This window comes from Oncorhynchus keta, chromosome 19 (genome assembly GCF_023373465.1).
Source record: "Oncorhynchus keta strain PuntledgeMale-10-30-2019 chromosome 19, Oket_V2, whole genome shotgun sequence".
Lineage (NCBI taxonomy): Eukaryota > Metazoa > Chordata > Actinopteri > Salmoniformes > Salmonidae > Oncorhynchus > Oncorhynchus keta.
The window spans coordinates 22,571,099-22,593,088 of record NC_068439.1 but is presented as its reverse complement, the minus strand read 5'-3'; the positions used below and the strand labels follow the sequence as shown (position 1 = coordinate 22,593,088).

General features: G+C 44.1%; 2 protein-coding genes and 1 long non-coding RNA gene across 18 annotated transcripts in view; 1 reads left to right on the top strand and 2 right to left on the bottom strand.

Annotated features, from left to right (window-relative positions):
* Nucleotides 1-992: 992 nt before the first annotated feature.
* Nucleotides 993-5,481, top strand: rplp1 (ribosomal protein, large, P1). The gene is made up of 4 exons (XM_035792896.2): nucleotides 993-1,215; nucleotides 1,816-1,890; nucleotides 2,201-2,303; nucleotides 5,359-5,481. Exons 1-4 carry the CDS (start codon nucleotides 1,144-1,146, stop codon nucleotides 5,442-5,444), a joined length of 336 nt encoding a protein of 111 aa, XP_035648789.1. The 5' UTR covers nucleotides 993-1,143; the 3' UTR covers nucleotides 5,445-5,481.
* A 140-nt stretch (nucleotides 5,482-5,621) lies between these two features.
* The window catches only part of LOC118397982 (focal adhesion kinase 1), a 187,769-nt gene continuing 171,400 nt past the window's right edge, over nucleotides 5,622-21,990 (bottom strand). For 15 of the 16 annotated variants that reach the window (XM_052470051.1, XM_035792877.2, XM_052470044.1 and 12 more), the window contains 9 exons: nucleotides 21,602-21,688; nucleotides 20,563-20,700; nucleotides 20,195-20,326; nucleotides 15,762-15,824; nucleotides 14,942-14,987; nucleotides 14,511-14,614; nucleotides 7,721-7,876; nucleotides 7,341-7,421; nucleotides 5,622-7,195 (listed from right to left, as the gene is read on the bottom strand). In XM_052470051.1, the coding sequence (XP_052326011.1) occupies nucleotides 6,977-7,195; nucleotides 7,341-7,421; nucleotides 7,721-7,876; nucleotides 14,511-14,614; nucleotides 14,942-14,987; nucleotides 15,762-15,824; nucleotides 20,195-20,326; nucleotides 20,563-20,700; nucleotides 21,602-21,688 (1,026 nt within the window). In that variant the 3' untranslated portion in view covers nucleotides 5,622-6,976. The remainder of the gene's footprint in view (nucleotides 7,196-7,340; nucleotides 7,422-7,720; nucleotides 7,877-14,510; nucleotides 14,615-14,941; nucleotides 14,988-15,761; nucleotides 15,825-20,194; nucleotides 20,327-20,562; nucleotides 20,701-21,601; nucleotides 21,689-21,990) is intronic. The other variant, XM_052470042.1, reaches the window with a different exon arrangement.
* LOC127909313 (uncharacterized) lies at nucleotides 11,676-13,574 on the bottom strand. Its single transcript, XR_008070757.1, has 3 exons — nucleotides 13,211-13,574; nucleotides 11,890-12,517; nucleotides 11,676-11,832 (listed from the first exon to the last, which is right to left on the bottom strand). It is a non-coding gene; the product is annotated as an uncharacterized LOC127909313 (long non-coding RNA).

The window sequence follows — 21,990 nt, the reverse complement described above, 5'->3', positions numbered from 1 at the left end:
GGACACATTTGGTGAGAGTACTTGGAAACCTAAGTGACACCAATCACAGTAGCCTAATAGGAGTAGAAATGCATTGATCCCATGGAGAGGGGAATTGATAGGTGAATTAATACATGACAAAGTGAAGCTTATTTATTTGTATGGTCGTCTATTCTAGACAAAATAACCATACCTGGTGAACACATTTGAGAATTTAGAAGTGTGTGTATATACTACAAACCCCTGAGGTACCTTATTGCTATTATGAACTGGTTACCAATGTAATTAGTGCAGTAAAAATAAATGTGGTATACGTTAGCCAATCAGCATTCAGAGCTCGAATGACCCAGTTTAAAATAGTAAAGATGCATTATTTCCCTTTTCCATCCACAGGCAAAATAAAGGCCATAGGGAAGTATTGCGCCAGTGCAAGGACCTGCCAAGGAGTAGCGTCAGGGGCCTCAGTGGATGCGAATGGCAATGGGAACCAAGTCACCTGTTGCTCCAGTAACTTTTGTAACATCAACGGAGCGACTGGTGTTGGGCTAAGCACACTACTGACTGTGTGTTTTAGCCATGCTGTGCTCAGCATTCTCTGGCTGCTCTGAGAATTAATGGATGACCTCATAGCAAGGGGGAATTCAGGCATAGCCTGCCTCCAGCACAATAGGCAACAATTTCACTTAATATTTAGAGTATATTTTATTTACCAAACTAATACAGTGCTCATATATATTGTTTGTATTTATATTGAATTAATGTGACAATGTGGTGCGGTAATAAAAGGTATGTATTTTATTTTTATGGCTTTGGCTGTGATGTTTTGTATTGAGTTAAATAACTGTGGTAAATAGTTTGGCCCTATGTGAAGAGAATAAACAAAGATGAATCTTTGGTAAAAAAAAAAATGTAAAGTTAAAACTGGTTTTATGTTTGCTCTACAACTGGTGAACATTTGCATTGACTCCTCCCATAGAAGTGACGTTGATCAACATATAAACATATGTCCCGCCCTTTTTCATTCCCTTTCCGCTAAAGTCTTAGTAGTAAGTCAACGTGCCTAAGGTGCTTGGTTCTTCTTTTGAAGCTAAGGCCCTGAATCCGGCGACTAGCACAACCAAAATTAGGCATCCGACGCCCAAACTATAAAATATACATAGAAAGATGGCATCTGTATCTGAACTCGCTTGTATTTACTCTGCCCTCATCCTCCACGATGATGAAGTCACGGTCACAGTAAGTCCTGCTTTCATTACCAAAATGGCGCCTTCGATGGCCTCTTATCTAACCAGGCAGATTTGGAAGACTGGTTCTTGTCGTCAGTGCCGAGGTAGTGTCTACGTGAATACGAAGTGAGAGTACGCTAGTTATATAATTGCCGGTAACTGTCCAAAATGATCGCTTACTAGCCGGCAATGTCATTAGTTGGCTAACATGCTATCAGTTAGTTAGCCAGTGCCGCAGCCACCATGAGTCTTCTATTCTAGCCAACAATGTGCTGTTGCTTGAGGCATTGCTACTCTAGCCTGCAAACTAGCTAACCCCGGTGCCTTAGTAAGATCTGTTTATGGCAAATTGCTAGCTAACCAACGTTGACTATTCGGCACATTTATTTGCCCATATCTTCTTGGCGCTAACTTGAGCATGTTGATGCTGGTGAACAGTCACGTGAATTCGATGAAGGCAGCCACCAATGGCTGTGGTTTCTTCCCAGTCGCCAGCTTACTTGTTTACTAACCTGACAAAGGCTAAACAACACCAGTCTGATGGTAGTTTTGGCTTCATGGTTGTAGGGGTCTGTGATGTCTAATCTAATATTTCTCCATGTGTTTGCAGGAAGACAAACTGATGGCTCTCATCAAGGCTGCCAATGTGACGATTGAGCCTTTCTGGCCCAGTCTGTTCTCCAAGGTGAGTGAAGCCCTTTTCTCCATCACCTTACACATATACAACAGGGCTATGTGTTTGTTATTGGGGAATCCTCCGTGGAGCTTCCAATTTATTCCTTTAGTGTCATCCACACATTCCTTCATATCTATGGTGTAAGCCCTTCCGTCTCTACTAGTTTACTGTGGTGGGTGTGAGAGCTGCTTTTAAAGAAATCAGTGGCGATGCCTCTTAGTTGCTTTCTGTAAATGATTCTACTCAGATATGTATGTGGTAGTCATTTTTGTGTAAAGGCTACACTGTCTGACCCTATCCTGCTTCCTCTGTGTTACAGGCCCTGGCCAGCGTAGACATTGGCAGCCTGATCTGCAACGTGGGTGCAGGTGGTGGAGCTGCACCTGCCGCTGGAGGCGCTGCACCTGCTGCAGACGCACCAGGTAACGAAGGCCTTGTTTGGACAGGAATAGTATTATTAGAGCAGTTGGTTGCGTAATTATTTTGTGATAGAAACCTGGAGGTTTTTTATTCAAGGCATGAATATATTCATGTCTAGACTAGAGGTCGACCAAATAATTAGGGACGTCTTCTAGTTTTCATAACAATCGGTAATCTGCATTTTTGGATGCCAATTATGGCCGATTACGTTGCACTCCACGAGGAGAATGCGTGGCAGGCTGACAAGGTAAGTTTACCTCCACCCGACACGCAGGCGTCCCATCTAGACATCTGGAAATGCAAATGTGCTACGCTAAATGGTAATGGCACTCGTTAAAACTCAAACGTTCATTAAAATACACATGCAGGGTACTGAATTAAAGCTACACTCGTTGTGAATCCAGCCAACAAGTCAGATTTTTTAAATGCTTTTCGGCAAAAGCATGAGAAGCTATTATCTGATAGCATGCAACACCCCTAAAGACCCGCAGGGGACGTAAACAAAATAATTAGCATAGTCGGCGCTACACAAAATGCAGAAATAAAATATAAAACATTCATTACCTTTGACCATCTTTGTTGGCACTCCTAGATGTCCCATAAACATCACCATTGGGTCTTTTTTTCAATTAAATTGGTCCATATATAGCCTAGATATCGATCTATGAAGACTCTGATCAAGGAAAAAAACAGCGTTTTATAACGCAACGTCATTTTTTTAAATTAAAAAAGTCGACGATAAACTTTCACAAAACACTTCGAAATAATTTTGTAATGCAACTTTAGGTATTAGTAAACGTTAATAATCGATCAAATTGATTACGAGGCAATGTATATTCTATAGTTGTACGTCTTGAAATAATGTCCGGATAAAACTCAACCAAAATATCCGGTCGGAGACCGGAAGAAATGAAATTGATTACGAGGCGATGTATATTCTATAGCTGTACGTCTTGAAATAATGTTTGGATGAATCAACCAAAATATCCGGTCGGAGACCGGAAGAAATTGTCAGTTTGAACAAGAAACAAATCCTAGGCAAATGACAAGACTGTTGACATCGTGTGGAAGCTGTAGGTATTGCAACCTCGGCTCCAGGTAATGTGGTTTCTATTCAACAATACATTCAAGTGGCGCATTGATATATTTTCCAGTTTTCAGTGATCAGATTTTCCTGCGCTTTTCGATGAAACGCACGTTCTGTTATAGTCACAGCCGTGATTTAGAAACGTCTGAGTGTTTTCTATCCACACATAATAATCATATGCATATACTATATTCCTGGCATGAGTAGCAGGGCGCTGAAATGTTGCGCGACTTTTAACAGAATTTTTGAAAAAGTAGGGGGTAGGATCAACAGGTTTTAACTAGGGAAATTGTCACTTCTCTTGCGTTCAGTGTAAGCGGAGTCAGGGTATATGCTACAGTTTGGGCCGCCTGGCTCATTGCGAACTGTGAAGACCATTTCTTCCTAACAAAGACCATAATTCATTTTCCAGAATTATAACATTGAAGGTTGTGCAATGTAACAATATTTAGACTTAAAGATGCCACCTGTTGGATAAAATACAGAACGGTTCTGTATTTCACTGAAAGAATAAACGTTTTGTTTCCAAAATGATAGTTTCCGGATTTGACCGTATTAATGACCTACGGCTTGTATTTCTGATATTATAATTAAGTCTCTGATTTGATAGAGCGTCTGACTGACCCTGTGGTAGGCAGCAGCAGGCTCGTAAGCGTTCAGTCAAACAGCGCTTTCCTGCATTTGCCAGCAGCTCTTCGCTGTGCTTCAAGCATTGACTTCAATCCTATTGACTCCTGAGATTAAGCTGGCAATACTATAGGGCATATAAGAACATCCAATAGTCAAAGGTATATGAAATACAAATGGTATAGAGAGAAATAGTCCTATAATTCCTATAATAACTACAACCTAAAATTTCCTAACTGGGAATATTGAAGACTCGTGTTTAAAGGAACCACCAGCTTTCATATGTTCTCAGCAAGGAACTTAAATGTTAGCTTTTTTTTACATGGCACATATTGCACTTTTACTTCTCCAACACTGCATTATTTAAACCAAATTGAACATGTTTCATTTACAAGTGTTCATTCAGTGTTGTAATTGTCATTATTATATATTGTCTAGACTAGAGGTTGACCGATTATGATTTTTCAACACTGATTATTGGAGGACCATAATCAGTCAACCTCTAGTCTAGACAACTATAAGCAACATTGATAACTTGTGCTTGGCTGCCAAATGTGTAGATGTCCCCATATTTAAGTTGAGTGCGATCATAATCTTTATTTTAGTGATCCACTTTCAATGTCCCTCATGAAAATTCCCCCAATCCTGCTGTGAGCTGCTGAACAGCGCACTGCACTGGAGATGCATTATGGATGAGAAAGTGAACTTACATTTGGAAATGGCATAGCTTTGTTGATACATATAGGCCATTCGTATGAAGTATATGCAGCATTTATTTTCTTGCTCAAACTGCATGCAGCACCTGTCAAACACATTTTACACTCCTACCATGTACAAATTGACATGGCAGATTCGGACTGGACTAAAATTATATGTGATGTGTATTGCACATAATCCGTTTTCCTCATACAGCCCTCCCGGCACCAAAGCTGCCAGTCGTAGCATATTCTCAAATGCCCAATAAAAATAGTCATTAAGCAGTATAGGAAATGTGTTCAACAGTGGGCATGTCCCGAAACTCTGCTCATCACTACTCAAATATTAGCAGTTGAATTGCCACTATCTGTGTGAACCCTGAGCATGGTCTCTTGAGCCAGCGCTTTACTACTATCAATTCTTTATTCAACGAATGTTTCTGGTGCTTGCATGCACCGGCTAGGCCGGTGATAGTAGCCTGATTTCCACTACAGCAGTGGCTTTCCCTTTATTTACCCAGTTTGTCACCAATGGGTTTATTTCACCTAAATCAGACATTGTGGTAATTTGTCAATTTAATTCCTGTTTTAACTTGGATCTTTCATGGTACGTGTACTGATGCCATACCTTGTTTTCCTGCATTACAGCCAAGGAGGAGGAGAAGAAAGAGGAGAAGAAGGAAGAGTCAGAGGAGGGTTCCGATGACGACATGGGCTTCGGTCTTTTCGACTAAACCAGTTTTTGTAACAAATAAAATCAAAGAAACTGAACTGGCAATATGTGGTTTCCTTTGAGCATCTTGGGTACAAGAAGTGTGCATTATGGGATCACCTGTAAACAATATAATCTAATGGGAGGAATAGTTTACCTTTACATCCATTATATTTCACATCACACAAGGAAAACATACTTCTGAAGACAAAGAACGATACATTTTATTAGTTTAAGGAACTGTACAGGTTATTCTTCCTGAGAATAAGTTATACCCAAAACAAGCAGTTTGAGATTGTACACATGATAGGGACATTAAGGTCTAACAGTCTGGAGAGGCAGAATCTGTAAACCAGGGTCATTCATTAGGCACCAAACAAAAAATTGAACAAGTAGGGACTACCTGAAGTTGTCCATTAAGTGACTCTTATTTTCCATTGCAAAATGTTTTGCTACAGTGTGCCCTAATGAAAATGACCCAGGCAATGGGGTTGAAACCAAAGAAGCAGAGATTTAACTTGGGGCTCTATTCAATCTGTATCGTGGAAGTTCAGCATTACTGGGGCGGCGGGAAGCAAGTCGCTCTGGATAAGAGCGTCAGCTAAATCTGAAAATACATTTCTATTGTGCAATCTAACGCTTTATTGATCCAGATTGAATAGAGCACCTGGTTTAAATATACAAAAAGTTTGATAAGGGAATGGCTAGAAATGGGACAGGTTTTTCTTTTAACTGTATAACTGCCAAACTTGGATGATTCAAATCATTTGGCACGTGATAGTTCATCTTCACTGTGGAACTTAAATGCGCCTCCCATTATAACATTTAAATCCCAGAAATGCTGAAAAATATATTTATTTGTATATTTACTATTAGTTAACTTAAAAAGTGTCATGTGACATGTTTGGTAAAACAAAACATATTTTTTATTATTCGCTGTGTCGAGAGGTGCCTGAGTCTAAGAGAATGAAAAAATGAGCTTCCAAAATATCATTCTAGTGGAGAGTGTTGGGATGAGCATTATATGCTGTGATACTGTAGGATAGGGAAGGTAAGTGTTTTAACATTGATCTCTCAGAAACACAATGTTAATCATTACCATTTATAGCTTGTAGTTCTTCAATGGATCAGATGTTCCAGTTAGAATATAATCTATTTCCTCATCTGTGATAATTAGAATTATTAGCCACCTGGAAGAAGACATCTGACGTGAGCTGAACTTCACCTCTGGATAAAAAAAAAACAATCTGCAGACGCAGCCAGATCTAATAAAACAAGAGTTTGTATGTAACTGATCTCCAACCATCCAGGGATCCTGGAGTGCAGCGACAGACAAAACAAGTCTATAAAAAGTTTTTAGGAAGGGTACGATCAGGTCGAGTGTCCTCGTCGGTCTCTGTCCTGTAGTATCAGGAGCTCTGATCGAGGTGTGAGCTGAGCAGTCTTAACTTGTGACATTGTGCAGTCTATGATTGCTATGGGAGCTGAAACCAACCAGCTCTATTTCCACAGCAGACTCTCTTCCGTGCCCAGGGAGCTAGGAGCCGGAGGGGGCTAGTGTGACCCCCGGGACTGGGCATGGATCATCTTGAGCCGGGCCTGGTCGATGACGTCCAGCAGGTTCTTGGCATCCACAGCCAGGGCATGTGCAGCAGTCAGCATTTGTTTCTTGTAGTCCTGCTGCAGGCTGGTGAGGACATACTGCTGGGCCAGCTTCATCTTGTTGATCAGCTCGGCCAGGTCAGAGTTCAAAAGCTTCTGGGCCATCTCAATCTGCAGAGGAAGAGACAGACAGGAGTTAAAGAATAGACAACTGTCTTTTACATAACTTATTTTGTTCTCAGACACAATAGGACAACAGTCTTGAGTATTAACAGACAGGCAATATGTTTATTTGTAATGAAGAGTTGTTAATCACCTCTCTGTGTGTGCTTGCTGGTAACACTGGTATGGTCTCGTCCACTGTGGCCAATAGGGTTCTCAAAGCTAGTCCCACCTCCTGTGGAAAAAAATAACCAGGATATCATTAATATAAATCAAAGCTGCAACGGCTGAGAAATCAGTGTCCCTCGACAAGAGAAATAATACCATTCCCTCTTGAGGAATGATCACCAACATATGACAATGATTCAACAATAAACGTATCATTCATGTTCTCTCTAGCTCAGTTTGAAGAGCATGGTGCTTACAACAGCAGGATAGTAGGTTTGATTCCCAGGACCACCAACATGTAACAAATGTACTAAGTCACTTTGGATGATCGTGTCTGCTAAATGGCTTATATTATTATAGCCTTACCTTGACCATTGGGACGTACTCCTCTGGAGGGGCTGGCTGGATCTTACTGGACATCTCTATAACAGCCTTGACCAGGCCTGTCACGTTCTCATACACCTTGTCGTTGGAGCGGTCCAAGTTGGCCGTGGGGGGAGGGCTGATCTCCTGAGGCTGGATCTACACACCACAGAGAAGGGAAGTGAATCTTTCTCCTTCAAATAATTTGAGTGATTCTACAGTGAATCTATTATGATAAAATGTGTGATTATGCTGATCTAATGGGACCCAATTGAGTGTCAGTGTTCTAGAGAAAATAAGCTAGGTGATTTTGTCTGACTTGATTTTTGATGAGTGCATGAACAGAAGTGTTCCAGCTGCCCTACCCACTGGAACCACAAGGTGGTGTAAAGCTAAAATGGTTTTGTTTCTGTAACCACTAGCAGCCAGCAATTTATAGATCAATCAAGTAGTTCACAAAGTGTACACTAGATGGAAGTATTTGACAGAATTACTGTAACTCGATTCACAATATGAGAGCATACAATCTCTGAATATGGTTGTGAATGACGTATGAAGAATTGGACAACCCAAAACAGAGATCTAGACAAACACACACTCACACACGCCACGGTCCAGAGAAGAGGCAGATGTTGGTGTACTATAATCTACTAAACTACAGTTAGTAATGGTAACTATGACTACACAGCCCAACATGCATCACACCATACCACAGGGAAGAGAGTCATCAATGGAGGCCTAAATATATTTATTATTTCTCCCGCTAATTCATTTGACATTAGTACTGTGACTGACAAACAAGCCAATAGTAATTTGGTCATTACTGAAATGACTGCCACTGAATACTAGAATGATTTGCTTTGTTTATGGCTTTCTTTGCCAAGCCTCACTGGTTTTAGAACATGGATGAAGTGGCCTCATCCGGAGTAGTCGCCTCTAGACACTGATCTAAGACCAGTTTGTGTTGCCCCCTCTAATGGTTACGGTTAGGATTCAGGGAGAGTAAAGTGATCTTAAGGCCAATGCCACTATACTGAGAAGGTTTGATGACTCCTGTACAGTGGTAGAGAATGTGTTATCAGAGCGCTCCCTAGTGGTCAGACAGTGACTGACAAACACAGAGCTCTTACCCTCCAGGGCTAAAGGGCAACAACAGTAGGTTGGTGCAGAGGCAAAACAAGGGAGAGAGAGGGGAGAGGGGGATGCAGGGAAAACAGAAGAGAGAAAGGATTAACACTGCAGAACAGAAGGCAAGAGGCAACGCATGCAATGCATCAACACAATACAAGCAGATAGGGTCGTGTTCATTAGGGCACACCGTTTTAAAACACTTTGCAATGGAAAATGAAAATGGGTTGAGATAGTATCTCCTGTTTCAGTCTGTTTCAAGTGATAAAGGTCTGAGTGCTAGTTGGATGTTGCAGTGAGAAAAAGATCAAAAGGTCTGCACTCTATCGTGTTCAGAGTTGCTGTATTGTATTGTTCGTTAGCTTTCGCTGGGCCAACTGAGCAGGGAGTCTAAAACCTTTGATCAAGCATTTGATCCAGGATCATGATCAAAAGACGGTGAGAAGGGAGCTTTGGATTTCACTGGGTTCTGTCTTGTTAGGAAGCACTGTGTTTTCCTTGGGCTTCTCTATACTCCACTGTACTACAAGCATCTGTTTTTAATTTTTTTTTTAAATTTCATTATTTAAATTTTTTTTTTTTAATTTGACCCCTTTTTTCTCCCCCATTTCGTGGTATCCAATTGTCTTTTTTAGTATCTTGTCTCATCGCTACAACTCCCGTACGGGCTCGGGAGAGACGAAGGTCATGCGTCCTCCGATACACAACCCAACCAAGCCGCACTGCTTCTTAACACCGAGCGCATCCAACCCGGAAGCCAGCCACACCAATGTGTGGAAACACCGTGCACCTGGCAACCTTGGTTAGCGCGTACTGCGCCCGGCCAGCCACAGGAGTCGCTAGTGCGACGAGACAAGGATATCCCTACCGGCCAAACCCTCCCTAACCTGGACGACGCTATGCCAATTGTGCGTCGCCCCACGGACCTCCCGGTCGCGGCCGGTTACAGAGCCTGGGCGCGGCCGGTTACAGAGCCTGGGCGTGAACCCAGAGTCTCTGGTGGCACAGCAGTACAGCACCCTTAACCACTGCACCACCCAGGAGGCCCCACAAGCCTGTTTTATTTATTTTCAGAGCTAGAAGAAGAGCAGCCTCGCTAAGGGTCTCCTTTCAAACTGCCTGCTTGGAAAGTTACGAGAGAGAAAAAGCACTCTCTCCATTCCAACAGTCTTCATTTCACTGGCTTCTCTCCAAATGGACAGTTGTTGCATAACTAGGATCCAAAATAAAAGCCCAGAAAGTGTGGTTTTACCGTGGGCCTTTTCTGGGCCGGCTTGGCAGCGTCTGTCTGGGTGGGGCTGTGTGGCAGAAAGGTCGCGACCCTGGCGGTGTAGGGGTGGATGAGAATGATAGCTTGCCAGGAAAAAAACTGCCTTTTATGTTTTGGGACAGTCATTGTATATTTTAGATTCCCATGGACAAGAATGGTACTGGGTATGTACGGTGCATTTGGAAAGTATTCAGACCCCTTGACTTAATAAGGCTGTTACATAACAAAATGTGGGAAAAGTCAAGGGGTCTGAATACTTTCCGAATGCACTGTACATGTAAGTGTATGTGTGTGTTCCAAGTGCAGATAAGTGTATGTGTGTAAGTGTTTGTATCCACTGGTGTCTTTCGTGTGTATTTCTATATCTGTCCATGTGTCTAAGTACCATCTCTGTCAGAGAGATGGGCTTTGGGTTGTGCTTGCCTTGCTCTGTGCTGTCTGAGACTTGGGAGGGGGAGAGACGGGGAGAGAGGGCTTCAGAGCTGCGCTGATCTAGGAGCCCCGTTCTGTTCTGCCGACTAGGAGCAACTTTACCTGCCTGGGCTTCTGGTGAACCAGGGGAAATACTGACATGTTTTCAGAGCTTTTCCATTCAGATCCCATTCTACTCTGAATCTGGCTATAGGTTCAAGTTCTCACAGCTCTTGAATAAACTGAGAGGACGTATTTTATGTAAGAACTTATAAAAGGAAGTGGTGATGGCCAGGTGAGAAAGAGAAAGCATGCTTGAAACAGCTGCAGCAACTCATAGCAGTCAATAGCACATGCATTGTCTCAATATTGAAGTAATGGTCTCTTTCTCATACAACGTTATGGTGGTGGTTCAGACTCAGACTTTTCCCTGACCATGTGACCTAACCAGGAGAAACTCTAGGCCCTGCAACTCCTAGGTATGAGTCATGTCCCAGATCTATTGTGCCATCTTGCCAATTCCTAGACAGCCTCCTATGGGAGTTGGCAAGATGGCACAAACAAATCTAGCACCAGGCTAAACCAAGCTATGTTTTGTGTAACAGTGATCCTTGAGTAAGACATTAAGACAGTGTTGTCTTGTTGATGTGTTGCTATGATGGTGACCCTGGAATAAGACATTAAGACAGTGTTGTCTTGTTGCTGTACTGGTGACCCTGGAATAAGACATTAAGACAGTGTTGTCTTGTTGATGTGTTGCTATGATGGTGACCCTGGAATAAGACATTAAGACAGTGTTGTCTTGTTGATGTGTTGCTATGATGGTGAACCTGGAATAAGACATTAAGACAGTGTTGTCTTGGTGACCCTGGAATAAGACATTAAGACAGTGTTGTCTTGTTGATGTGTTGCTATGACCCTGGAATAAGACATTAAGACAGTGTTGTCTTGTGTACCGGTGACCCTGAATAAGACATTAAGAACGCTATGATGGTGACCCTGGAATAAGACATTAAGACAGTCTTGTCTTGTGATGGTGAACCTGGAATGATGTGTTGCTTGTTATGATGGTGACCCTGGAATAAGACATTAAGACAGTGTTGTCTTGGTGAACCTGACATTAGACAGTGTTGTCTTGTGACCCTGGAATAAGACATTAAGACAGTGTTGTCTTGTTGATGTGTTGCTATGATGGTGACCCTGGAATAGGACATTAAGACAGTGTTGTCTTGTTGCTGTACCGGTGACCCTGGAATAAGACATTAAGACAGTGTTGTCTTGTTGATGTGTTGCTATGATGGTGACCCTGGAATAAGACATTAAGACAGTGTTGTCTTGTTGATGTGTTGCTATGATGGTGAACCTGGAATAAGACATTAAGACAGTGTTGTCTTGTTGATGTGTTGCTATGATGGTGACCCTGGAATAAGACATTAAGACAGTGTTGTCTTGTTGATGTGTTGCTATGATGGTGAACCTGGAATAAGACATTAAGACAGTGTTGTCTTGTTGCTGTAACAGTGACCCTGGAATAAGACATTAAGACAGTGTTGTCTTGTTGCTGTAACAGTGACCCTGGAATAAGACATTAAGACAGTGTTGTCTTGTTGCTGTACCGGTGACCCTGGAATAAGACATTAAGACAGTGTTGTCTTGTTGCTGTACCGGTGACCCTGGAATAAGACATTAAGACAGTGTTGTCTTGTTGCTGTACCGGTGACCCTGGAATAAGACATTAAGACAGTGTTGTCTTGTTGATGTGTTGCTATGATGGTGACCCTGGAATAAGACATTAAGACAGTGTTGTCTTGTTGCTGTACCGGTGACCCTGGAATAAGACATTAAGACAGTGTTGTCTTGTTGATGTGTTGCTATGATGGTGACCCTGGAATAAGACATTAAGACAGTGTTGTCTTGTTGCTGTACCGGTGACCCTGGAATAAGACATTAAGACAGTGTTGTCTTGTTGATGTGTTGCTATGATGGTGACCCTGGAATAAGACATTAAGACAGTGTTGTCTTGTTGCTGTAACGGTGACCCTGGAATAAGACATTAAGACAGTGTTGTCTTGTTGATGTGTTGCTATGATGAATAAGTGACCCTGGAATAAGACATTAAGACAGTGTTGTCTTGTTGCTGTAACAATGACCCTGGAATGACCCTGTTGAATAAGAGACATTAAGACAGTGTCTTGGTTGTCTTGTTGATGTGTTGCTATGATGGTGACCCTGGAATAAGACATTAAGACAGTGTTGTCTTGTTGATGTGTTGCTATGATGGTGACCCTGGAATAAGACATTAAGACAGTGTTGTCTTGTTGCTGACATTACCATGTGACCCTGGAATAAGACATTAAGACAGTGTTGTCTTGTTGATGTGACTATTGATGGTGACCCTGGAATAAGACATTAAGACAGTGTTGTCTTGTTGATGTGTTGCTATGATGGTGACCCTGGAATAAGACATTAAGACAGTGTACAGTGTTGTCTTGTTGATGTGTTGCTATGATGGTGACCCTGGAATAAGACATTAAGACAGTGTTGTCTTGTTGCTGTACCGGTGACCCTGGAATAAGACATTAAGACAGTGTTGTCTTGTTGATGTGTTGCTATGATGGTGACCCTGGAATAAGACATTAAGACAGTGTTGTCTTGTTGCTGTAGTGTTGTCTTGTTGCTGTGACCCTGAATAAGACATTAAGACAGTGTTGTCTTGTTGATGTGTTGCTATGATGGTGACCCTGGAATAAGACATTAAGACAGTGTTGTCTTGTTGCTGTACCGGTGACCCTGGAATAAGACATTAAGACAGTGTTGTCTTGTTGATGTGTTGCTATGATGGTGATCCTGGAATAAGACATTAAGACAGTGTTGTCTTGTTGCTGTAACAATGACCCTGGAATAAGACATTAAGACAGTGTTGTCTTGTTGATGTGTTGCTATGATGGTGACCCTGGAATAAGACATTAAGACAGTGTTGTCTTGGTGCTGTAACAATGACCCTGGAATAAGACATTAAGACAGTGTTGTCTTGTTGCTATGATGGTGACCCTGAATAAGACATTAAGTAACAATGACCCTGGAATAAGACATTAAGACAGTGTTGTCTTGTTGTGCTGTAACAATGACCCTGGAATAAGACATTAAGACAGTGTTGTCTTGTTGATAAGACAGTGTTGTAACAGTGACCCTGGAATAAGACATTAAGACAGTGTTGTCTTGTTGCTGTAACAGTGACCCTGGAATAAGACATTAAGACAGTGTTGTCTTGTTGATGTGTTGCTTGTTGCTGTAACAGTGACCCTGGAATAAGACATTAAGACAGTGTTGTCTTGTTGATGTGTTGCTATGATGGTGACCCTGGAATAAGACATTAAGACAGTGTTGTCTTGTTGCTGTACCGGTGACCCTGGAATAAGACATTAAGACAGTGTTGTCTTGTTGCTGTAACAGTGACCCTGGAATAAGACATTAAGACAGTGTTGTCTTGTTGATGTGTTGCTATGATGGTGACCCTGGAATAAGACATTAAGACAGTGTTGTCTTGTTGCTGTACCGGTGACCCTGGAATAAGACATTAAGACAGTGTTGTCTTGTTGCTGTAACAGTGACCCTGGAATAAGACATTAAGACAGTGTTGTCTTGGTGCTGTACCGGTGACCCTGGAATAAGACATTAAGACAGTGTTGTCTTGTTGATGTGTTGCTATGATGGTGACCCTGGAATAAGACATTAAGACAGTGTTGTCTTGGTGCTGTAACAATGACCCTGGAATAAGACATTAAGACAGTGTTGTGTTGGTGATGTGTTGCTATGATGGTGACCCTGGAATAAGACATTAAGACAGTGTTGTGTTGGTGATGTGTTGCTATGATGGTGACCCTGGAATAAGACATTAAGACAGTGTTGTCTTGGTGATGTGTTGCTATGATGGTGACCCTGGAATAAGACAGTGTTGTCTTGGTGGTGTGAGTGTTGCTGTACCTTGACCCCCTCGTTGTAGCTGTCTACAGGGTTGAGGCTGGCCAGACTGCCCAGGTGGCTGGGGGCTCCAGGACGAGGAGGCTTCTTAGGAGGGGCCACATGCTCTGAGAGGAAAGAGAGAGGGAAGATAGTTAATGTTTTTGTATGTATGTGAGTGAGTGAGTGAGTGAGTATATGTGTGAGAGGGAGAGTGAGAGAGTATATGTGAGGGAGAGTATATGTGAGAGGGAGAGTGAGAGAGTATATGTGTGAGAGAGTATATGTGAGAGAGAGTGAGAGAGTATATGTGAGAGAGAGTGAGAGAGTATATGTGTGAGAGGAAGAGTATATGTGTGAGAGAGAAAGAGTGTGAGACAGAGGAGTGTCACTTTTAGTACACATGTTGACATTCCAGCCTGTGGAGTGACAGATTGTGCTGATGATCGTCCTACCTGGTTTCCCCAGTCCCACTGGTTGGTATATGTGTTGGTTTCCTGTCTGAGGGGAAATAGAAACACAAACAAGTGATTAGAAAGGCACATTGGCACTTTTCTGGCTGGCTGAACGTGCTTTTCCAACAGCACTCAGGATTAGGGCTTCCCATGGCCCAGTCTGTGTGTTATTGTGGGTACTCTGTGGGTAGCAGCATTACATATCTCAGACCTTCCGAGGCACACAGCCAAGTACAGCCATGTTTCACCCAGCTACATTTCTCCAGCTCCTCCCCGAAACCCTCTTCTTCTCTCGCTCTATTTGAAAAAACTCTGGTGTTTTCTTCTCCTCCTCACATTCCAATGCTTCCTCTTCTTAGAGAAGAGTCCCAGTCAGCCCAGTAGACTTCTGTAATTACTGTGTAAATGGGTCTGGTTGGTTTGTGGGGGCTCTACAGCTGACGCCTGTTTTTAAAGATTATCCAGCAGCAGAGCGAGAGTGTGGATGGCATGAGAAACGCCTGGCTGTAGCCACAGTTTCGTTCCCAACCTCCCTAGTCCCAATACACTTCAGCCTAGGGGGACTGGTATGGTTCAGATAAAGCACTGTGTCCCACAAGCCACGACATACAGTGCACTACTAAGGTCTACGCTATAAAATTCAGATAAAATCTATTTCCTATTATAATTCAAATGGAGAAATGTAATAAATACATTGGTTTATTGAAAAACAATATTTCCTGTGTGTTTGTGTGTGCGACAGTGTGTGTGACAGGGTGCGTCCTGGTCCATCCCTCTAGGGGTATGAACTCAAGCAAGAGGTGGGCCAAGGGAAACTCACCGGCCCCTGGAGACTGCAGTCCTCCCGGTCAATGCTGCCCCGCGAGTTCCTGGATTCTGGCTTCTGACGAGAACACAGAACAGAGGGTCAGAGAACTAGCTAGCTACAGCTGACCACCTTTTAGAACCACAACCTCAAAGATTTAAACAACTAGATTTACCAGTGAAACCATCGTTACAGTAGTCTTGAAATAGAATACTAGCGTTTCTGTTTCTTACAAAATAACAAGATGCAATTACTGCTGAATTCTCTGTCATGTTTTGTTCCATGAGAGAATAGAACTCACAGTTCCGTAAGAAACTGATCTGCTGTTATCTTGCTGTGCTTACACTCATTCTTCTTTGACTACCTCAAAGACCGGTGCCTGCTACCAACGAACAAAACCAAATCAACCAATCATCCATCCAGTTACAAGCTAAACAAGATGTTTGCCACCCTGACAGACCACACAGATACCCAGAAACACAAACACTGTAGTCCAGTGACAAAACTATTTGCATAGAAGAAATCCTCAGCGTTTCAGCAGCATCTTGTCTAAACAACCTTCTAGGTAGCCAAGTACCAGTAGTAAAAAATATCCACACAGAAAGCCACCAAGATGACCACCACCCCTTCCCAGCCATGATCTGTACCGGTTTTCCAAAGCAGTACTTGAAAAGGTGCATCCTCTGAGCGCGGTGCCTGTGGAAGTGTGGCTGTGCGGAGAGCGGTGGTCCCATCGGCAGAGTGAGACAAGAAACAACCAGAGTTTTCTGTTGTTGCTGCTGGGGGAGGAAGGCTTAAACGTGCCTGACAGATTCATGCAGAGACTGATCCCACAGCAGACTCTTCTTGCTCTGTGGCTCACACTGACTCCTCTCTCCCTCTCTCCCCTCCCTCCCTCCCTCTCTCTCTCCTCTCTCCCTCCGTCTCTCTCCCCTCCCTCCCTCCCTCCCTCCCCTCTCTCTCCCTCCCTCCCTCCCTCTCTCTCTCCCTCCGTCTCTCTCGCTCTCTCCCCTTCCTCCCTCTCTCTCTCCTCCCTCCCTCCCTCCCTCTCTTCCCCCCTCCCTCCCTCCCTCTCTTCCCCCTCTTCATACATACAGATAGACAGTGTAGCCTTTTAACTTTCACTAAGGAAATACTAAGGAAGACTCTCAGTGCCGTTCGTTTGCCAGATCTGCCAAAATGATCTTTATGACTGAGAAACAGCCTGAACCCACCACTGTCTGAGCTTTCCACCCATCTTCCACAATATCTGGCTGGCCAGGGCTGTGGAGAAACAGATGCAGACCGCCAGATTTTCCACAGGAAAGCCTTCTGAGAGGGATCATCAAAGGGTGTGTAGGGACTGTCTCTCATCACTGTGGCTGGCTGCTCAAATACCATTACCGTTACCCTTTAAAACTATTTCAAGTCCTCTGCAATTGTCTTGTTAGATGTGACAACACAAACATTTCCAATGGCCACAAATTTGATCCTTTATCAACATGTGTTTTCTACGACTGGCTTTTTAAAAATGTATTTCTCAAACAATGTAGACATGGATCATATGATTGAAGAGTAAAAATATATTACATATGAAGTAAGCAGCAGGTAGGGCAGCAATGCTGTCATCTTTAACCAGCACATATTCCCTCTAGTAAGTCTAGCTCTACACACACACACACACACACAGAGAGAGAGAGCGAGAGAGACAGAGAGACAGAGACAGAGAGACAGGGACAGAGACAGAGACAGAGACAGAGAGAGAGAGAGAGGCAGAGACAGAGACAGAGGGGTAGAGAGAGAGAGGTAGAGAGAGAGAGAGAGAGAGAGAGAGAGAGGGGTAGAGAGAGAGAGAGAGAGAGGCAGAGACAGAGACAGAGACAGAGGGGTAGAGAGAGAGGTAGAGAGAGAGGTAGAGAGAGAGAGAGAGAGAGAGAGAGAGAGAGAGAGAGAGAGAGAGAGAGAGATAGAGGGGAAGAGAGAGAGAGAGGAAGATAGGGAGAGAGAGAGAGACAAATAGAGAGGAAGAGAGAGAGAGAGGAAGAGAGACAGAGAGAGGGGAGAGGTAGAGAGAGAGAGACAGATAGAGAGGAAGAGAGAGGAAGAGAGAGAGAGAGACAGAGAGAGGGGAGAGGGGAGAGGGAGAGAGTGTTCTAGAATGCTGCTGGCTGATCCATGCATTTCCCTCAGGAGGTGAGTCTGTGGTCACAGGTATGTCTTCCTGCCTTATTTCACTGAATGAAAATAACAATGATCTGAATCTCTTCAGATCGTAGAAACATAAATTCCTCCTGCTCTCCCTCTCTCAGGATGGTGTGTGTGTGAGAGTAGTGGGTGAATAATGGTCTGTTACCAGGAAGCACTCCTCCTGCTCTCCCTCTCTCCCTTCTCTCTCAGGATGGTGTGTGTGTGAGAGTAGTGGGTGAATAATGTTCTGTTACCAGGAAGCACTCCTCCTGCTCTCCCTCTCTCCCTTCTCTCTCTCAGGATGGTGTGTGTGTGAGAGTAGTGGGTGAATAATGTTCTGTTACCAGGAAGCACTCTCTCTCAGGATGGTGTGTGTGTGAGAGTAGTGGGTGAATAATGTCTGTTACCAGGAAGCACTCCTCCTGCTCTCCCTCTCTCCCTTCTCTCTCAGGATGGTGTGTGTGTGAGAGTAGTGGGTGAATAATGTTCTGTTACCAGGAAGCACTCCTCCTGCTCTCCCTCTCTCCCTTCTCTCTCTCAGGATGGTGTGTGTGTGAGAGTAGTGGGTGAATAATGTTCTGTTACCAGGAAGCACTCCTCCTGCTCTCCCTCTCTCCCTTCTCTCTCTCAGGATGGTGTGTGTATGAGAGTAGTGGGTGAATAATGGTCTGTTACCAGGAAGCAGTCCTCCTGCTCTCCCTCTCTCCTTCTCTCTCTCAGGATGGTGTGTGTATGAGAGTAGTGGGTGAATAATGTTCTGTTACCAGGAAGCACTCCTCCTGCTCTCCCTCTCTCCTTCTCTCTCTCAGGATGGTGTGTGTATGAGAGTAGTGGGTGAATAATGGTCTGTTACCAGGAAGCAGTCCTCCTGCTCTCCCTCTCTCCTTCTCTCTCTCAGGATGGTGTGTGTATGAGAGTAGTGGGTGAATAATGTTCTGTTACCAGGAAGCACTCCTCCTGCTCTCCCTCTCTCCTTCTCTCTCTCAGGATGGTGTGTGTATGAGAGTAGTGGGTGAATAATGGTCTGTTACCAGGAAGCAGTCCTCCTGCTCTCCCTCTCTCCTTCTCTCTCTCAGGATGGTGTGTGTATGAGAGTAGTGGGTGAATAATGTTCTGTTACCAGGAAGCACTCCTCCTGCTCTCCCTCTCTCCTTCTCTCTCTCAGGATGGTGTGTGTATGAGAGTAGTGGGTGAATAATGGTCTGTTACCAGGAAGCACTCCTCCTGCTCTCCCTCTCTCCTTCTCTCTCTCAGGATGGTGTGTGTATGAGAGTAGTGGGTGAATAATGGTCTGTTACCAGGAAGCACTCCTCCTGCTCTCCCTCTCTCCTTCTCTCTCTCAGGATGGTGTGTGTATGAGAGTAGTGGGTGAATAATGGTCTGTTACCAGGAAGCACTCCTCCTGCTCTCCCTCTCTCCCTTCTCTCTCTCAGGATGGTGTGTGTGTGAGAGTAGTGGGTGAATAATGGTCTGTTACCAGGAAGCACTCCTCCTGCTCTCCCTCTCTCCCTTCTCTCTCTCAGGATGGTGTGTGTGTGAGAGTAGTGGGTGAATAATGGTCTGTTACCAGGAAGCACTCCTCCTGCTCTCCCTCTCTCCTTCTCTCTCTCAGGATGGTGTGTGTATGAGAGTAGTGGGTGAATAATGGTCTGTTACCAGGAAGCACTCCTCCTGCTCTCCCTCTCTCCCTTCTCTCTCTCAGGATGGTGTGTGTGTGAGAGTAGTGGGTGAATAATGGTCTGTTACCAGGAAGCACTCCTCCTGCTCTCCCTCTCTCCCTTCTCTCTCTCAGGATGGTGTGTGTGTGAGAGTAGTGGGTGAATAATGGTCTGTTACCAGGAAGCACTCCTCCTGCTCTCCCTCTCTCCCTTCTCTCTCTCAGGATGGTGTGTGTGTGAGAGTAGTGGGTGAATAATGGTCTGTTACCAGGAAGCACTCCTCCTGCTCTCCCTCTCTCCCTTCTCTCTCTCAGGATGGTGTGTGTGAGAGTAGTGGGTGAATAATGGTCTGTTACCAGGAAGCACTCCTCCTGCTCTCCCTCTCTCCCTTCTCTCTCTCAGGATGGTGTGTGTGTGAGAGTAGTGGGTGAATAATGGTCTGTTACCAGGAAGCACTCCTCCTGCTCTCCCTCTCTCCCTTCTCTCTCTCAGGATGGTGTGTGTGTGAGAGTAGTGGGTGAATAATGGTCTGTTACCAGGAAGCACTCCTCCTGCTCTCCCTCTCTCCCTTCTCTCTCTCAGGATGGTGTGTGTGAGAGTAGTGGGTGAATAATGGTCTGTTACCAGGAAGCACTCCTCCTGCTCCAACCAGCGCTGGTCCTCCTCCATCTGCTGCTGCTGCATCATCAGCCTCTCCTCCATCAGGTGGGGGGGCAGCACCTGGCCCAAACCACGCAAGTCCAACACACCTCCATCCTGAGAGAGAGGAGGGAGGGAGGGGGAGAGGGAGGGAGGGGGAGAGAGAGAGAGAGAGAGAGAAGGGAGGGAGAGAGAGAGGATATTGCATTAGTATTTAGCCTCGTCTGTGATTGCTACAGATGTACCAAGCTCAGACAATTGCTAATGAAATTCAGAGATTACATTATACAACTGGCAGAAGCACATAGTAAAAAGAGTCTACATGTATATTTATGTGGAGCTCTCTCTCTCACCTCCATGTTGGGGGACCACATGGGGACATCCCCTGGCCGGTGGTGGTTCCAGGTCTCATGGGGGTCCAGGACACCGGCCTGAGGAGGGTACCCGCCACTGGGCATAGCGGGCATGCCGTGGGGGCCAGGGTACCCAACCTGGATATGGTAGGACAGACAACAGGTGAAAAGCCCATTTTGTTTGGAGAGAGGAGTGTGATACCAAAGCCTTGTCTGTGAGGCAAGGCTGTTCATCATATAGCATTGGGCCCCAGTTAGCCTTTCAGGGTACAGGGAAACACTTCGCTGGCAGTATAATGCAATAAATCATTATATTGACCCCCAGACATAAAGACCTCTGGGACTAAAAGAATGAGCCTGAATGTGACATGTCACCATTAGCACTGGCTGATAAACATCTTAATAATAACTGACTTGATCATAAAGATAAATATATAAACTGGTACTCAAAACGCCTTTTAAGGCAATACAGAGTGGAGAGAATGAGTTGACCTCGAAGCCATAACAACAGAATTTGAGAGAGTTGATTTTTCAGCAGATGGAATCTGCCTTAAGTCAACAATGCCAGCAGTTTGAAAAAGCGCTACAGGAAATGCCTGCTGTCAGCTATGTTTTATGGGCAGCTGAACTGCTGCAAAATAACTTAGTTTGGGAAGATATTATTGCATTCAGAAAGGGGGAAGCCGGGCACATCTCCATCAATTCACTTTTGGCTTCAAGCACCCTTTCCCCCAAAAGCATAGAGTTGAGCACCTTCTCTGTCTTTACACATCAATCCACTGGCAAGTAAGAAACAAACCACATTTACGAAACCAGTATTGCCAGTACCTGATTATCAATACAAATGGGATGGTTCAGAGACCTAATGATAATGGTATTACCATACCATAGAAATACAATGAATAAAACAGACTTGGAAACTAGGCGTCCCCATTCTAATTCTATGGGTAATACACAGTAACTGTGGTAAAAGTGTTAGTATAGTACAGTAGTATAGTATAGTAGTACAGTAGTCTAGAGCAGTAGTACAATACAGTACCTGGTAATGGTTGAGCTGCCCAGCGTGCTGAGGGCTGGGGTAGAATCCTTCACTAGACCGAGGGCTGGGGTAACCAGGTCTGCTAGGCTGCACAGGGAGGGGGACAGAGATCACACAGAACACATTGGACATTTAGACCTCCTGCAGTGTGTGATCCCCATCTATCAGACATGGAGCACTAGTTCTTCAAATGAGAGTAAGTTAATCTATATGTGCCTAAAGATATCTACGGTAAACATCTCAGAAATGTCAAATTATACCCCTAATGGCAGGGGTAGGGTTAGAGAGGTCTCTTACTTTAGGGGAGGTAGGGTTAGAGAGGTCTCTTACTTTAGGGGAGGTAGGGTTAGAGAGGTCTCTTACTTTGGGGGGTTTAGGGTTAGAGAGAT

Bases quoted from the DNA above. Each gene is read 5' to 3' on its own strand.
- rplp1 (XM_035792896.2), top strand. From the start codon at position 1,144: ATGGCATCTGTATCTGAACTCGCTTGTATTTACTCTGCCCTCATCCTC. The intron at 1,891-2,200 runs GTGAGTGAAGCC...TCTGTGTTACAG, and splicing joins GGCCCAGTCTGTTCTCCAAG to GCCCTGGCCAGCGTAGACAT. The intron at 2,304-5,358 runs GTAACGAAGGCC...CCTGCATTACAG, and splicing joins ACCTGCTGCAGACGCACCAG to CCAAGGAGGAGGAGAAGAAA.